The following is a 17,394-nucleotide window of genomic DNA, read 5'->3' as shown; positions in this document are numbered from 1 at the left end:
CAAGAAGGAATAACCAGTCTTTGTTATTACATCTTCTTACATTGTCACGTACTTACAAGTTACAATCCAAGAGATTACAACAGCGGCACAGGGCCAATACTATCAGCTCTGGCACTTCTGCGTCCCCCTCCCCCCACCCCCAAACCTCACATTTCCCCCCAGGAGGTATTATAATCCCATCCCACTGTGAGGGCTTGCACCAGAGGCTCTCCTAGAACCTTGTGCTGAACTGCCATGCCCAACAGCATAAATTACATTCAGTCTTCAAGAGCCCCCCATACCCCACCTGTCCCCCTCATGACCACAGGCTCTAGTCCTCCAAGGCAGGGGGAGGTGGAGCGCAGGGGTCCGAGGTGCAAGGTAGCCCCTCTCAACATCTGGTTGTGCCAGGCCCAGCTTCTCTCTGCAAGGGAGGAGGCAATGGCACCAGGGTAGTCCTTGCCAGCAGGCCCTTCCACCTCCACCCAGGGCCTGTAAGCCTCGTGCAACACAATCGCCAATACATTCATGAGTGTGGTCCAATTCAGAAGGGCAGAGAAAGGCCTGGCGCCTCCGTGATGTGGCCAAGATGGGCTTGTGCATCTGGCCCACTCGTTAGCTCCAGCCCTGAACAAAGCAGCCCGGATATGAACTGAGCCACAGCCAACCACTGTGGGGAGTCAGTGCCTGGTCACCTTCCTCCTGGACTTCATTGCCATGACCCTCATCACGGATTTGAAATAAAGCCCGAGGCCACACCACGCATCGCAAACCACACAGGTGCCTCTGCTGCAGTGATGGGACAGGAGGACGACGAAGCCTGGCACCAGACATGCTGCCCAGCCAGAGAGAGGGAAGAGTTTTATGAATCAATAAATTAAAACAGCAGTAGTCTAGCCAGAGAAGGAAGTGGAGTTGGTGTCTGGGTGACAGGGGGAGGGAGGGAGGGAAGGGCCTTTTTCTTTAGTTTTCAACAAATAACCCTTTATAAAAGCACTCTTGTTTTAAAAGCCAAGGCCTGGGCTTTCCTATTGGTGTCCTTTGTCACACTCTCCCGGCTTTTTGTAGGCCACACCGCCAGCAGGCTGCTGTAAGCTGCATTCACAGCAAACAACAGCCACGCCTGAGCTGGTAGGCAGTGTTTTGGTGGCTGATGGCGGGAGCCTCTCCCAGGGAACCAGAAAGTGATTTGAAGGGATGAGCAGAGAGCAGGTGAGGGGGCAGATCAGTGGCAGGTGCATGGTGGTTTGGGGAGAGGGAGTGCGCATGGTGGTTTAGGGCCAAAAAGAAACCTTGCTGAAAGGCAGAAAAGGTGAAGGGTTGAAGCGGTGCCTTCTCACCCCCTCCCCAGAGGGAAAGGAATCAAGGTGCCAAGACTGAAAGGGGTGTGTGGCCTATTTGGAGAGGCCTGGCAGGGCCATGTGGAAAGGCCCAAAGGGTTTCTCCCTCTGCAAATGGCACGGAGGCCGCCTCTCAAACCTTAGGCCCCTGCGCACTGCCTTACAAAAGACAAGACTCGCTGGACCATTTTTAACCTTCTCCCCGACAGCCAAGCTTTTCTGGGCCCTCTTAGAGTTGGTTAGGTGAGGCTGGGTCACTGACCACTCCAATAACACTGATTTACATTCCACCTTCAAAGCTTGTTACAAACACAGAAAGAAAGAAAAGGAAAACCCCCACTCACCACTTGCCCACCCCCGCCCTCCCCATTTCTAAAAGTCCCCAGTAACTGGGTAGAGAAAGCCATCCTGGGCCCTGATCCTTCACTCCAAGCGCTGGGGCGCATTGCTCTCTCTCTTCCCCGCAGGCGTTGGCGGCCTGCCTTTAGAGATGGCTGTTGCCCTGGAGACCAGCAGAGCAGCTCAAGGCCTGGCAGTCGGGAGGAGAGTCGCGAGCCGCCGAGGTGGTTCGGGTGACGGCGGCGGCAGCCTGCGCCAAGCAGAGCCATTGGAGCAGAGCTCTGGGTGGCCACCACCTCCTCATCCTGTGCGAGACGGGAACTCACGATCCAAGCTCCTTGGCACGTAGTCCGGATGCCAGAGGGGTGTGGGGTCTCCCTAGGGAGAAGAGGCATCAGTTGCTGGACCCCTGCTGCACCACTGGGATAGGGAAAGAGGCTCCCCCTGGGATGCTACACCAGGGCAGTCCGGGCCTCGGTCCTTCCCACGCTGGCACTGCTGCTCTTCCGGCGCAGGCCAGGGGTGGCGATGCTGCTGTAGCCTTCGTTCGGGCAGCCATGTTGCAAGAGGATGTCAGCGCATTCCTGGCTCCCTGATTGGCGGGCGTAGAAGAGGGCTGTGTGCCCAGTGGCGTCGCACGCCTTCACGTCAGCCCCATACTGTGGGGGAAAGAGCGGTTGAGACGTGTTAGGAACCCCAAGGTGCTCACTCCAAAAAGACACAAACATACACCTAGGCTCATGCTGAGAATTGGGAAATTAGGGTTTCACTGAGTCAACAGCGTACGTTTGCACCCTCGGCTTCCCTTCCACTTCTCTCAGTCCAGAGGCTACCTCTCTCACCACCACCTTACTTCCCTTCTTAGCTTTTTCTCAGACTCTCTCCTGCTTTCCCCACAGCTGTAACGGCAGGCTAGAACAACTTCCTAGGGCTGGGACACTGCCCTGTTGCTTGGGTTTGGGAGGGCCTCGTTATGGAGTCTGCCAAACCACCTGTGACTACTATCTTGGTTTTTTTAAAACAACAACAACCCTTCTTTCCCATCCATTCCAAAGAGCCTTTCAGTAAATACCGTATTTTTCGCTCCATAGGGTGCACCTGACCATAGGGCGCACCTAGTTTTCAGAGGGCGAAATCAAGTAAAAAAATATGACCCCCCCTCCCCCAGCTCTGGGAGCAGCGGACAGGCTGCAGGCAGCCTGTGGGCTTCTCCCAGACCTTCTTCCTTCTTTTGCGGGAGGTGGGGGAATTCCCCCATCTCCCGCAAAAGCCCACAGGAACCACGCACCCTTTAAGGAGTGCACGGCTCCTGCGGGCTTTTCTACGAGGAGGGAGAAGGGACTGACGCGGCCAGTCAGTCCCTTGTCCCTCCTCGTAGAAAAGCCCCCAAGAGCGCACGGAGCTTGTGTGCGGATCTTGGGGGCTTTTCCCGCCTGCCTCCCCCCTGCATTCGCTCCATAGGATGCACACACATTTCCCCTTGCTTTTTAGGAGGGAAAAAGTGTGCCCTATGGAGCAAAAAATACGGTAACTATCCCTGTGCCCCACTCTCTATGCAGCAGGCACTTCCAACCTGCCAATCTGACATACGGCCCCAGCAGCACACTAGCCAGCCACCCCTGCCGCAACGTAGTACCAAGTTATCCTGCGTATGGAATGGTCCACCAACATTTTTATGCACCCTGCTGACCTTTGCTAATACTATCTAGAGTACTGTTTTGATTTTAACTTAGAACAGTGAAACCGTGAGAACTGCAGGTGGGATTGGGGGGGCAGTTTGGGGAAATCTGCTAAGCGGCACAAATACTTTGGCCTGGGATGGTCATTGCCAAAAACTGCTGGTGGGAAGACACACTGATTAGAAGCTACACTAGTCCATCCATCCCAGGACTGTCCACTCTGATTGGCAGAGGGTCTCAGGTAGAAGTATTTCACGTCCCCTGCAACCTGATCCTATAGGGTTTGAACCTGGGACCTTCTTGCAAATCACATGCTCTGCTAGTGAACTCTGGCCCCTTTCCCTTATATCGATTGCAGGTTGAAGCTCCATGGGCTTTAGATTTGGACCATGGATGCTCTGCATTTTTTTTAAGGCTGCTTTTTAAAATCTCAGCTGATACAGGTGTCTGAATCATTTCTTAAAGAGCCCACATTGCAGTTGTACATGCTACTACAGAAGTGTCTTAATGTGATTTGGAGCTAGGGCATGGGAAATGGTGCTTTTGATGAATAACTCAGAGATTCTAGTCGATGTATACAAGCTACAAAAAGCAGCATCAAAGAGGGGCACCTAAACTAGCCATATGGAGTAACTCTGAGAGTCAGCTCTATGGCAGCCCTTGTAGACGCCTGTCTCTTGTTTCTCTTTCTCCATATATAAGGCTCTCATGTGAGGAGAACCTGAGCTTACAGGGTAAAACAGCTCAGAGTGTACGCCCTGCCTACTAATGGGAGGGGGGAGATTCGTCATATCCGAGAGTCTCCAGCCTTTGTTCTTTCTCTCTACTTTCGCTTTTGAGGAGAGAGGACGTGTTTTCACGATGCTGTTCGCTGTGATAGACAATGGATAGTCTGCTGTAAATAAAAACTGCTTCTAGCTGCTAAGATCCTCAGTGGATTTTATTTAAGCACACTGAAGAAAGCATTGGAGCTTGCAGCTTTCTCTGACCGCTGCTCATCTCTGCGTGTTGCTCAGAGCCTTTGGAATGTGGCCTTTGAAGTCCGGAGGCCTAGCAGAACTGCGCAACCAAAGCGGGCTGGACACCAAGGCTTATCTGAGCAATTAACATTCTTCATCTCATCTGCACTCTGCATTTAAAGGGGGCTGAGGGATGTTAGGAGACCTCTATTGCCCTCCCAGAGCTACTATTTCCAGAGTGGTTTATGAATCCATCAACCCCTGCATCCAGGGAACTTTGGGAAGAGAAATAAAGGTCTCCTAGCAACTCTCAGCAGCCTTAACAGACTACACTACTCAGGATTCTTTGGGGGCAAGCCATGACTGTTGAAAGTGGTATGATACTGCTTTAACTGTAGAGTGCAGATAGGGCCTTAATCCTTTTTGACCCAGGGCACATGAAGAGAGCTGGAAGGGAACATCTGCTTCCCTTGGATCCCCAACATCCTTCACCGTCCACTGCCAAGAACTTACCCAGACCAGAAGCTGAGTAATAACCACGTGCGCCAGGTCACATGCCACGTGCAGCGCCGAGCGCCGGTCTTTGTCGCCCGTGGGGGCGTTGATCTGATCCTTGGAGCTGTGGGCCAGCAACAGCAGCACAGCACCCAGGTCCTGGTCCAGCACGGCCTGGAAGAGCTGGCACCCGAGGGAAAGTTCAGAGGGGGGCAGCGGTGCCAAGAACAGCCGCTGCTCGTATTTGGCTCGAATCCATGACTCCCGCTCTTCCCTGGGAAGACAGACAGAGAAAGAGGGGTTATGATGGCTATACGCAAATTCCATTTTCAGAGTCTGTATGCTGTGGAATACAAGGGGAACAGAAGGGAAGGGCTAGTGCGCTTATGACCCTGGTTGAGGTTTCTTTCCCCCAGTGAGAAACAGGACTGGATGGAACAGTTGGCATGATCCACTCAGCATGGTCCTTCTTAAGTAGAGAAGACCATCCCGCCAAGTGAAGAATAAACTAGATGATTCTCAGGGACCCAACTCTGCAATATAATCATTCTGAGTCTAAGCAGTAAAAGGAAAGAGCAAAACCCATAACAATGTACACCTAGAGTTTGTAATCGGTGAATGTAAACGGATTCTCTGTGCCCTTACATCTGCAAAAAGATTGATATTGATAGATTGGAAGGACAAAAATATGGCCTCTTTTGATCAATGGATAGATGACATGACAACTTGCAACCCATGAACAGATCATTTTCAGATGAAGATTATGTATGGACAAATTTAACAATATTTGGAACTTATTTATAGAAACCATAGTGACCCATGAATCAATGTATATTTGAGAGAAACAGTATGTTCATTCATTTACATATATGTTATATTGTTCTGTAATCTTAATTATATTTTATTTTCATATTGTTTTTCCTGTGGCTTTTAATGTTTTATGTATTCTTTTTCTTTAACTCATTGTATTATTATTATTATTATTATTATTATTATTATTTATTTAGAGTAGCTATTAAGTAGAACCACAAACTCCATTCAGTTAAGGGCACAACAAGCCAGGCAAAGTGAAGCCATTTTGAGAGAAGGTGTGGCAAGTGCTTAAGTTCCCCCACCTACCCCAGGTACCAGTCTAAACTGGTAGTTTAACAGCGCAATTCTGCGCATGTGGACTCAGAATTTAACGCCCACGACTTTCCACAAGATTACGCTTCTGCACAGGGCTGCAGCCTTAGGTCCTGGAGGCTCCAGTTGTGGCTGTGTTACGGTGGCAGCTTGCCCTGCACTCACCGTGACGACTCGCAAGTGGGTTTCCGGCGTCCTTGCGTGCATTTCTCCCAGACGCTGTTGGCCGTTTCGTTGCCGATGGAGGTGAGGACCAGCGTGAGCTCCAGCGGCCAGTCGTCCAAGTCGAGGGAGCGGACCCGGGAGAGGTGGGTGCCAAGGTTCCGGTGGATGCCAGAGCACTCAATGCAGATCAACGCCCCCAAGTTCAGGCTGGCCCAGGTTGGGTCTGGGGGTGAGACAAGCCAGCCAATCAGAAATCAGGGAAGGCTCCTCTCGCCCCCTGCAAAAAGCTCACAGAGCTACAATTCCCAGAGTTCTCCCGGAAGTGAGGTTGTTGAACCACTCTGGGAATTGTAGCTCTGAAAGGGGAATAGGAATTTCCTACCAGCTCTCTGCTCTTTTTGCAGACTACAGTCGCTAGGATGCTTTGGGGGAAGCCATAATTGTTTAAAGTGGCATGGTGCTCTTTAAATGCATAGTGAAGATGGGGCCTCTCTCGTGCTCATCATGCCAAGATCCACCTTGAACTGCTCACCTGTCTTTTTAAAGGTTTCCTCTACCTCCCCCTGACAATCATATGCTCCACTGAAGAAAGCTTGGAGCTTTTGATTTTCCTGCCCACAAACAAGGGACTGTGCCATCTTCCAGTGAAACAATGGCTTTCTGCTGCCTTCACATCTGAGCCCCAGGAGTTATCAAGTTAATGCTACAATAGCCCAAATGAACAGACAAGAAAGACATGACACAGAATTCATACAAACAATCCAGGACAGCAAAGTTCAATTGCTTCACAGACTTACAACCCCTGTCAGTCCCAACCAGCATGGTCAATGTTCAGGTTTGATGGGAATTGTAATCCAAAACATCTGGAGGGAACCAGATTGAAGAAGGCTGATCTAGTGGACAGGGACTAGGGAGACCTGGGTTCATGTCCCTGCTCGCCACGTGACGTTGGGCCTATACCCCACTCTAGCCCAACCTACTTCAGACTGCTGTTGTAAAGATAAAGGAGGATTTTTGTACGCTTTGTAAAATAAGAATGGGATAATTTTTTTAAAAGAATTAAACACACTCAATCCCAGCTCACTCCTGTTCCCCTCCCTGCGACTATGGCATTTTGCCTATCATAGATTGTTTCATCTTGGGCAGGAGTCACACCCTCTCTCTGTTCTGCATAGCATCTAGCACATAAAATAAAGATTACATAGAAGCTGTCATAATACTCCCTGGATCCTCTTGTCTCCAGACAGGATTAACCAACGTGCTGAAAGGGAACTACCTGTTCCTAAGGAACTGGCAGAAAGCAGAGCTGTGTGGTGCCAAATGGCAGCACTAATATCTCAATAGCTTTAGTGCTAATAATACCCAAGGATCAATCACTGCCACCCAGGGGGAACACACACACACACACACATCTGGAATCTCTTTAGATCCGACTGCATACAAAAGAGAAATACTTACTGAAGGCCCCACAGTCCACACATAAGGAATTGCCTTTGGCATTACGGATGGCCTGGATTGCCACTGCTTCACTCTGGCTGTCCATGCGAGCCTGTAGGGATAGAGACAGAGGGTGGATCTTCCTGCTAGCCTTTTCTTCAGAGCGCTCGAAGCCTGGTCTCCCTCCCCAAGGCAACAGTTCAGTCCCTCTTCAAACCTTGAGCAAGGTTCTCGCTTTGTGTGGCAGTCTTCACCCCCAACTGCAACAGGGTGACCCCTGGAGACATTGCCTTGTGCCATGGACTTCCCTTATTTGAGCTGAGACAAATGGGATCACAGAGGAGCTGACTCTGAGATGGGACCTGCTTTATGGAACGCTCTACATAGGGAGGTCGATCGAGAACCCTACCTCGCCCCAAGTTTTTGCACTGCATGTTTGGATTTCTACTGTCTTCTCTGTTTGTGTTGATTTTGTTGTATTTTTTTGGTACGGTTCTTATGCAAGTTGCCATTTCCACCCTCCCTATTCAAAGTGAAAAATCTCATCGCCACCAAACACCCAGGGGGTGGGGTGGAGATGTTCTTCCCTGGTGCCAGAAAAATGTGGAGAGTGTTGGGAAAATGGAGAGCTATTACAGAAAAGGCCCATCTATATAACACACAGGTGGCGCTGTGGGTTAAACCACGGAGCCTAGGACTTGCCAATCCAAAGGTTGGGGGTTCGAATCCCCAAGAAGGGGTGAGCTCCCATTGCTCAGTCCCAGATCCTGCCAACTTAGCAGTTCGAAAGCACGTCAAAGTGCAAGTAGATAAATAGGTACCGCTCCGGTGGGAAGGTAAACGGCGTTTCCGTGCACTGCTCTGGTCGCCAGAAGCAACTTAGTCATGCTGGCCACATGACCTGGAAGCTGTATGCCGGCTCCCTCGGACAATAAAGTGAGATGAGTGCCACAACCCCAGAGTCGGTCACGACGGGACCTAATGATCAGGGGTCCCTTTACCTTTATATAACACATTAAGTGGAAGGTGTGATCATGACAATGGTAGCCAATATTGAGACAGGCAAGCCTAGATCATTGCAGGGTAGAGTCATATGTGTGTGTCCCCGTGGTTTTTTTGGGGGGGAGGGGGGGATCAGTACCTTGTTCTTGCTACTCTCGCAGCACTGCAAGCTAGCCAAGATCTGGCTCTCGATGGCCTGGACCCAGGAGTCCCTCTCTTCAATGGTGCTGGCTTCAAAATGCCATGTCTGCCCTGTACTGGAGACGATGATGAACTCAAAGTTCTCCTCCTCTGTGGATACAAAAGAGCAGGTTCCAGCTGGACCGCAGTGGAGGCTGGATGAACCCTAGGGCTTCCAACCAACATATTTTCCCTCCCTGCGCTCCCCTAAGGGGCAGGTTCAACACAACCAGAGAATGGGGAGGATGCCCTGCAGGGGGAATGACATGGACAAGAGCCACGGCTTGTGTTCACTAACAGCCTTAAACCCCATAAGGAGAGCCAGAGGCAGAGTTTTAAGGCACACACCTTCCTGAGAGCACGAGTCCCACGATTACACTTATTCAAATATTTGCCACTGCCAACGTGCAAACATATTTGCTACTGCAAAAGTATTTACATAGCGCCCTGAAGTTGTGGAATGCTGTACAATGTGTGTTTTGCCTGGGGTTTTTTGCCGGCTCTCTCACAACTGTGCTATAAACTGCCATTTCCCATGTTACAGATGGGGGGCAGGGGAGTGAAAAAATGGAACACACTGTGGGGTCCAGAAGAGGCGGGGCTTGAACTCAGGTCCCCTCAGCCCCAGACCTGCGGCTTGAATAAATGGGCCTTAGTCTCTTCCGGAGTCTTCAAGAAAATCTCCAAAAGTTAACGGTACAGCAGTGCCCTTATGTAAGGGCAACTAAAAGGTGACAAGCAAACAAGCAAGGTTTTTAGTTCATCAAAACCCTTCATCAGGTTGGTGGAAGGACACGACAACGACAACCACCAGGGCATTAAAAAGGGGCTGGTGCCATAATGCCACAATGTGCTGGCTTTCCAAACTCTCCCCCTTCAGGGCTCTCTCTGCTCTGTTGACGTGCCTGCCAAGGAACCTCTGGGCATGGCAGAGGTTTCTGGGGGAATGCATTCTAGGGCACCCATGGGGCCTTCCTGTTCACCTGCACACACTAAGAGGGCACTCCAGGCACACCTAGCAATCCCCACGGCTGTACAGTGCAGGACGAGATGGGGCTCATCTGTCATTACAGATCTTCCAGTTGAGGAAGCCCTGAGGAGCCCGCAGGCTCTGTGGAACACAGTTTGGAAACAGCCATCTTAAAGGAATTCCAGGAGCTCAGCCACCTTTGCAAACCCGATGTGAGCAGGGAGGGACATTTTAACACTCCCCTGGGGGCTGGGGGGCTTGTTAAGGAGAGGCAGAATAGGATGGAAGCTTTCTTGATCACGGGGGAAGCGTTTTGGGGATAGACATCTACGCAGGCTGCACGTCACGATGTAAGCACAATCGCATGCAACAGGCGCCACGGCACAAAAGGAGCTCGCGCCTGCCCCCCGCCACTCATTACCTGTTTTATAAATATTTCTTAAACTACCAAAGGTTTTTAATTTCCACATTTTACGCTTGGCTGCGGAGGGTCCGGAGGGGAAGCAGGAAGCGAGAGGCAGAGAAAGAGAAGGGAGGAAAAGAAGAAAGGGGAGAGTGTTCAGAGGAGGAGAAAAATAAGAACCAAAAAAAGCAGAGGCTATCCAGAACCCACGGGCCCAGGGGGTGGCAGTGGCGGTGGACGCGTGAAGAGTCGCAAGGGAGAGTGAGGGGAGGAAGCTGCGTGAGCCGCGACAAACCCTTCCTGGGCAAGGGGGCATACAGCAAAACCGCAAGAGTGGAAAAGAAAGGCTTCACATCAGCTGCCTAGTGTAGACAGAACAGAAGAGGTGGGGGTGGGAGTGGGAAGCCCAGTTGGACTTGGGGTGGTGCCTTCCGGACTCGGAATCTGTGGGGTGCTACCCTTCAAAAAACCCACTGGTTTCAGCATGGCCTCCCCGCAGTCTAAATTCGTACTTCCTGAGGGCGGGCAGACTGAAGACAGTGCTGGCCTTTCCTCTAGATCAGGAGTGGCTAACATTTTCCTTGAACCCTTTGGCCAATTCTCCAGCAAGTTAAGGTGCCAAGAGTGGGTGTGGCCACCACACACTCTTAGGACTCATCCACATTTCCCCCAGGAAAATCCATTCTTTAGAGCTAAATCGGACCAAAAGTCAATTGGATTTCTCTGGGTTGACGTATGCTCCAATTGAGCACTAAAGAATAGGTTTTCCAGCGGGAAGCAGTTGGGCGAAGGCAAACCCGCTTGGATCCATGCCTACAAAGCAGGGGACAAATGGACGTGTGGATGAGCCCTTGCATGCTGGCTGGAGCGGATGAGAGTTGGGAGTCTAACAACTTTGAGAACCACAGGTTCCCCAGTCATGATCTAGTGTGATCCACTAGATCAGGCAGAGGGAGCTTCCAGTTCACAGACCATATTAGTCCCAGCAGAGACCATTTCCGCCCCACAGACAACCATCTGCTCCACACCCAACTTCAAAGATCAGAGATCATCAGAGGATCCATTTTCCCTTCGAAAACCAGCTTGCCTTCATAGTGATGTAAGGTGACTGACAGGTGGATGGCCCCACTCACCTGTCAGTCACGGTAAATACCCAATCCCAGTTCACAGGATCATTCCCTACATTTTTCTGAGGGAGAAGGAAGGTGCGAAGTGGGCATTTGGGCGGAGTGCTTGGGGGTTTGCAAGAGATGTTATCTGCACTGTGGAAGGGAGCCTTCCCTCTCCTGCGAAGACTGTCACTCTGGCAAATATATGCATGTCTTCCCAGGAATGGGCTACTTATTTTGAATGGTGAGGCGAGCAAGCTCCTTCTCCTGTTCTTATGAAAATTTGCATTACCAGGAGCAAACCAGCTGGAGCCACAACTTTTCCTACCCTAGAAAACAACGGGGTGGTCCTTCTAAGATCTCAAAAATGTTAACCCCTATCTGAAGACAGAGACGATGTATGTACCTTTGTAACCCAAGAAAATCTTCAATAAAAACATTTTAAAAAAATGTTAACCCCTGAAATGTAGGGTCAGTGTGATGTCACTACAGGCACCATTTTTAAAAATCAGCTCAATGCATCATTCCTAAGTCTGTGTCCGCAGTCTGGAGGGAGAGTTTGGATTTGATATCCCGCTTTATCACTACCCGAAGGAGTCTCAAAGTGGCTAACATTCTCCTTTCCCTTCCTCCCCCACAACAAACACTCTGTGAGGTGAGTGGGGCTGATAGACTTCAGAGAAGTGTGACTGGCCCAAGGTCACCCAGCAGCTGCATGTGGAGGAGCAGGGAATCGAACCCGGTTCACCAGATTACGAGTCTACTGCTCTTAACCACTACACCACACTGGCTCTTGAGGTTCTCAGGGGTCAGGAGCCCACAAGCCAGTCTCCCTTGCAGACAAAACCAAGGCAGAGCGGTAGACTTACCTTCTGCCTGCCCTGCAGACCCCTCTGTTTTTGAAGGAGTTGACAGCTTCTTCCTCCGGTGCTTCTTTCTGTCAACCATAGGGGACGGAGGAGGGTCTTTCCCACCGCTGCCAGGGCTGGAGAGCCCTTCTGCAGCCATGGCTACCTCTGCAGAAACAGGCAGGAGAAACAGATCACATGGCTCCCTCCTTCCCTCTGGGCTCAAAGCAGCCCTTTCCCAGCATCCTCTCTCCTCCATCCTGGGAGCTTCCAGGTCTGGGCTGAACTTACCAGCCTTGGAAGAGGACACAGATCGCTGCAGGCGCTCAGGTTTGCCTAAGAGTTTGATCGCTGGGTCGACAGGAGGATTCAGCAGACCTGGACTGGGGCAAGCTGGGGTGGAGGGGAAGAGAATGAAATTATGAAGCTGTGTCAGTCAGGATGTTCCCACAACTGTCCCAGAACTGCCACCTCTGACTCCCATCAGCACTTTAAACTCTCTCAGGTTTTCTCCAGGTTTCAACTGAAATAGGTGGAAACCTGTATACCTGATACCTTCTGCATGAAAAGAATTTGCACAAGAGTAAGCCTGTCAAGGTGTGAATATCCTAGTTTCCTAGATGTGAGTTCCTCAACATAGTACCCATGGGGCCCTAAGACATCACTTGCTCTTCCCATTTTAGTTCATCTAAATAACTGGCTTTTGAGGAGGGGGGCGGTATCTGATTTTTTAATTTTTTGGGCCTGCATTCTATTTGTTTTGTTGGAGGTGTGAGTGTTTTGGGTATCGATTCTGAGCATTGCCAGTGAGCATTCTTTTGTGAAATGAATTCTGTGGTACCCACAACAGTTTCTGAGATTTCTAAATGTGCCCCATTTCTCAGAAAAAAATGGGGACTCCTGGGCTGTGGCTTGGAGAAGCAGAATGACCAGGGCTGGTTATTTACACGGTCATTTCATCATTCTGAACCAGTGAGAAATCACAGCAGTGTGTCCAAAGCTAAGCCTAAATTTCTCCTGAGCATATCTTCAGCTCAAAATAGGTTGAGGCTCAAAAGATGAAACAGGCCACTGGTTAGGCCCCCAATTCTGCCCCCCATCGCCAATCCCACCTATAATTTCTCCACCTTTGAATGAGGCAGCAAATATAAAAGGGCCTTGGGCTTTATCCCCACTTCCACTTGTGCTGTGCATACAAGGGAAAATTCTACGATTTGCAGTTGAAAGGCTTCCTGTAGGGGGCGCTGCTGCTTCATCTTACAGCTGTTTTCCCCACACTAAGGCTGAAGGGAAAATTCAGTTCTCCAGGTTTGTGAATTAAACTGAAACGATTATACTTAGCAAATGCTCCAATTCAACTTGGCACCATTAGACACCTCGGAACAAAGAAATATGACTTCATTTAATAAGCTAAGCTAATTGCCCAAAGCCAATATTATCATTTTTTTTTATTAGAGCTTTGATTAGATTAGATAGGAATCAATTCTTCAATTTGAGCATTTTCACAGAGGAGGAGAAGGTGTGCAGCACCTCCAGGAAACCCAAAGATATCGTGGAGTTCATTTACTGCAATCGTGCAGGAAGGGAATGTTGTGTTTTGGAGCTGGAACTCCTTGCAGCAGATGTACATAACTTGTGTCCCACCAACCACGAATGGGGATGTATTAAGAGGAGCTCGATAGACCAACTTTGCAAATAACCACTAGCCTGGTCACCTGTGGTAAAATGGTGACAAAAGCAGGGAAGCTTTATTGAAGCCGGCTCTTTTTATCTTCCGGGTACAAACGCCTAACGTAGGTGCATGCTGCCAGGCTGCTAAGAAGAACTGGCTGTGGAATAGTTCCAGGAAGTTAGTCACATGGTGGCAATAGATCTCCTGGGTTTGCTGCCTGCCCAAGACTGCAGAATGTGGGGGGAAGGGGTGTCAAGATCCTAGCAGACAGTTATGGGGGGGGCTGATATTCAGGTGGGTCACAAGAGGCCCCACTGTATGGATTTTTACATCCTCTGCTGGAAAGAGGTGAATGGTTCTGATGTACAATGAGGAGGAGAAGGAGGAAGGGTGATCGCTCCCCATCAGGGGGCAAATTGCATGCTGTTTAAGGAGTGGTTGGAATGTACAGAACTGCTCACCTTGACATTTCCTTTTTAAGGTACCATGGCCGTGGGACGATATTTCTATTTTCATCGGACATAATTCAATCCCAAATGGAAGCTATTTCTCCATTTTGATGGACTTGCCTCCCATTTTGGATTTAATTGGAAGACTGGGAAATACTATTCACATTTGCAGATTTATGAACGCCCACGCACCACTTTTTGGGTGATGTCCCTCAGCTCATGTTCATGATTTGATACTCTTGATCTGTTTTATGCAGTGTGTATATTTCTTAGGGAGTCATCTGGGACTTCAGTGGTTCCCAAACAGTTCTCATGGGCTACTTGAAAATTGCTGATTTTCTTGGCGGAACATTTAATGCCTTTTCTGCTTGTTGTAGCAATGTTGTTAGATGTTGCATGACTTTTAATTGCATTTTTGCTGATCATGTTGTATTTTATTAGATTACAATTTGCATTCAATGGAATACAAATTATAATACGATGAAATACAACATAAGAAGCAATAAAAATCGAAAAGCAGTATGAATATTTAATGCCACAGACCACCTGAATGAAGCTTGTGGAAGCCCTATTTTAGATCACTTATGTCTTTAATTATTTTGCCTTAATGCATTACGCTGTGAGCAGAATGTGGTTTTTATTTCCTGCTCCCAGCTGATTCACTTTTTAAGAGGTTGACTTATTTTCTTGATTCCTATGTCTGTATCAGTAGAATAAAAATATTTCAGGAGGCACAGCCACTTCAAACTTTCTCACATGCAAAGCATTAAATACTCACACACAGGTTGTCTGACAATCTCTCACACACCTGTTTCCCAGCACATGGCATGTGCAAACTGGCCTGTCATGACAGCATGCACATGTACAGAGAAAGAGACACATGTTCAACCATCATGCATGACATGTGGGTTTCTCTCCCCCCCCATATGAGGGTGTTTCCAATGTAGGAAGGCGTGTCATAGCTGAGCCAGCCCTTCGTTAAAAACACTCTTTTGTTGTTTTTCATGATTTCCTTCTGTTACACCCTTCCTTGGCTGTTACTAATTGAGGTTAAACAAAAGTGTGAGTGCATCAACACCATAGTGCAAAGGGAGGGGGGAGGCTTGGCTTCCCGAGTGGCTGGAATCTCAGAGAATTGCAAATAAAGAAAACACAACGTATTGGGAGTGTGAACTAACAAGCAGTAATTATACACACACCTACACAGCCAAACACCATGCAAGTATTCCTTCTCTGGCAAGCCTGCAAGTGTCAGAGCTCTGATTTTTGTGCTGTTGCTGCCCAAGAAACCCCATTTGAGTCTCACACTGAGGCATCAACCTGCCAGGCTAGGGTGTCCAGGCCACACGTGACACTCAGTGTGTTGTAGTGTGATCCCTAAAAGTGCTGGGGCAGGGAAGGAACTGTGGGATGGAAAACACAGGAGCAGTCAATTACAACATTCCTAGAGTGAACATGTTAAGACATGGGGAGGGATGTCTGTCCAGCCAGCAGGTAAACTGCCTGGGGCAGACTTCCTCCGCATGTGACCAGAGGTGGGTGTGGCCTCACCTGTGCAGGTAATGATAAAAGCACAGGGCAGGACAGCCATCTCTCTCTTGCTCTCTCTTCTCATCTTCGAAGAAGCAACATCTGCTAAAGATGACCTCTTGGCTCCCAGCCAAGAGAGGAGGATAGGACTATCTTCCTATAAGATAGATTCTAAATGTATTTTACCTTTTTAAGCCTGTCTGCCTTCTGGGATCCTATTGTGAACAGAACGTGAGTAAACTCTTTTATACTTTTATGAAAGACAGTGTCATGTCTTGTATTTTAAGAGGGAACAAAGGGGAAATTACCAGAGTGATTATTATAGAGGTTCTAGCGAACCAGAGCACACGTTACCGTTGCGAACTTAAAAAGGGTAATGTCTAACTCTGCTGATATTTTGGGAACTTGTTAGCACAAGTTGGATAAGGATATAATCTCACAATATATCCTCTCCTGCACCCCTGAACATTCCCACAGGAACAAAGCACTCGGGGTCTCCTGTTAAAGTTAAAAATCCTCTCCCGCTCCTACCTCAGCAACTTAAAAGGGTTTGGGTTTTTTTCTTAATGTCAAGAGATACAACCGCTGCAGTGCGCTCCCACCCTCAATCTGCTATGCCCATGATGTGGGAACAAGCCACTTACTGCTGGTGTCCCCGACTCCTACGCTGCTCACGTCTTTGACCAAACCGTTGATGCTCGAGGAGGTGCTACAGGCAGAGATGGCTCTGGGTGGGCGTTTGCCGGGCACCTTGACGGTGGTGCGGAGCAGGTCCATTTCTTTGCCGTGGCTGCTATGGATATAGTCCTGCAAAGGCACAAAGACCAGATTCTTTTTGGGTGGGGCAGGAATTAGGAGAATGGATCGCATGCACATACATACAGAATGGTGCAGCTGTTTTGGACACTGGTAGGGATGGACAGAACGGGATGCACCCAGTCTCTGTGTCCCTTGCACACAAGTAGACCAGCAGGGCTGTTACACCAAGTGATTGTGTGGATTTTTAGGTGAAATCTGAGGGCGGGGGGACACACACGCTTTTAAAATGCACCTGTTGGAAGCACACACCTTTTTCTTCATACCATTGCCCAGGGACTGCTGTTATGGCATCATGTGCTGCCACTTCCTGGGGCCTTTTACTTGAAACCTTTGAATGAATGTCACAAGTACCATGCTTTCTATCACCTCCAATCAGCTAGAAATGTTTTGTAAAAAGAAAAGGGGGCGGGGGCAAGAGCCAGAAAGCCCTGGCATTACCTTGCAAATAAAAACTCCAAAACAAAACAAAGACAGCCCCTAGCAACAGCAACAACGTAAGCGTAAGTGGACCAGGCTCAGAACGGTCTGTAGAAATGTGATCTAATCCATATGTCTATTTTCCAATCTGGCCATGATCTGTCGGATGTCTCCCTCATTCACATTTTGTGGTCTTATTGCAGAGTCTGCTGCCTTTAGATGGTAATGTGTAGGACTTGACAATGCGGCAAGCCGAGCCCTGGTGTGTTTGGAGCTGATGGAAGCTGGAGTACATGGCGCACTTACATTAATGCTGGGGTGATAGAAGAGAAGCCCATTGCTGGAGAGAGTCACGTATTTTTTCTTCCACTCCTTGTTCAGAGAATTGCCACTTCGTTTCAGCAGGAAACTCTAATGGGAGAGAGGCGGTGAAGGCCGGGGGTTACCGACAGTGCCCGGACTCTTGTAACCGGCGTT

General features: G+C 49.2%; 1 protein-coding gene across 3 annotated transcripts in view; it reads right to left on the bottom strand.

Annotated features, from left to right (window-relative positions):
* The window catches only part of AGAP2 (ArfGAP with GTPase domain, ankyrin repeat and PH domain 2), a 119,872-nt gene continuing 102,478 nt past the window's right edge, over positions 1-17,394 (bottom strand). For 2 of the 3 annotated variants that reach the window (XM_081898514.1, XM_081898512.1), the window contains exons 10-19: positions 17,224-17,328; positions 16,326-16,488; positions 12,322-12,423; positions 12,052-12,198; positions 10,092-10,151; positions 8,660-8,811; positions 7,540-7,630; positions 6,082-6,304; positions 4,810-5,065; positions 1-2,317 (exon numbers count right to left, since the gene is read on the bottom strand). In XM_081898514.1, coding sequence (XP_081754640.1) covers positions 2,111-2,317; positions 4,810-5,065; positions 6,082-6,304; positions 7,540-7,630; positions 8,660-8,811; positions 10,092-10,151; positions 12,052-12,198; positions 12,322-12,423; positions 16,326-16,488; positions 17,224-17,328 — 1,506 coding nt within the window. In that variant the 3' untranslated portion in view covers positions 1-2,110. The remainder of the gene's footprint in view (positions 2,318-4,809; positions 5,066-6,081; positions 6,305-7,539; positions 7,631-8,659; positions 8,812-10,091; positions 10,152-12,051; positions 12,199-12,321; positions 12,424-16,325; positions 16,489-17,223; positions 17,329-17,394) is intronic. The other variant, XM_081898513.1, reaches the window with a different exon arrangement.

The sequence above is a fragment of the Podarcis melisellensis genome (assembly GCF_964234715.1).
Source record: "Podarcis melisellensis genome assembly, chromosome: 2".
NCBI classification, from domain to species: domain Eukaryota; kingdom Metazoa; phylum Chordata; class Lepidosauria; order Squamata; family Lacertidae; genus Podarcis; species Podarcis melisellensis.
The sequence above is the reverse complement of the archived record's forward strand: the minus strand, read 5'-3'. Positions and strand labels throughout refer to the sequence as shown.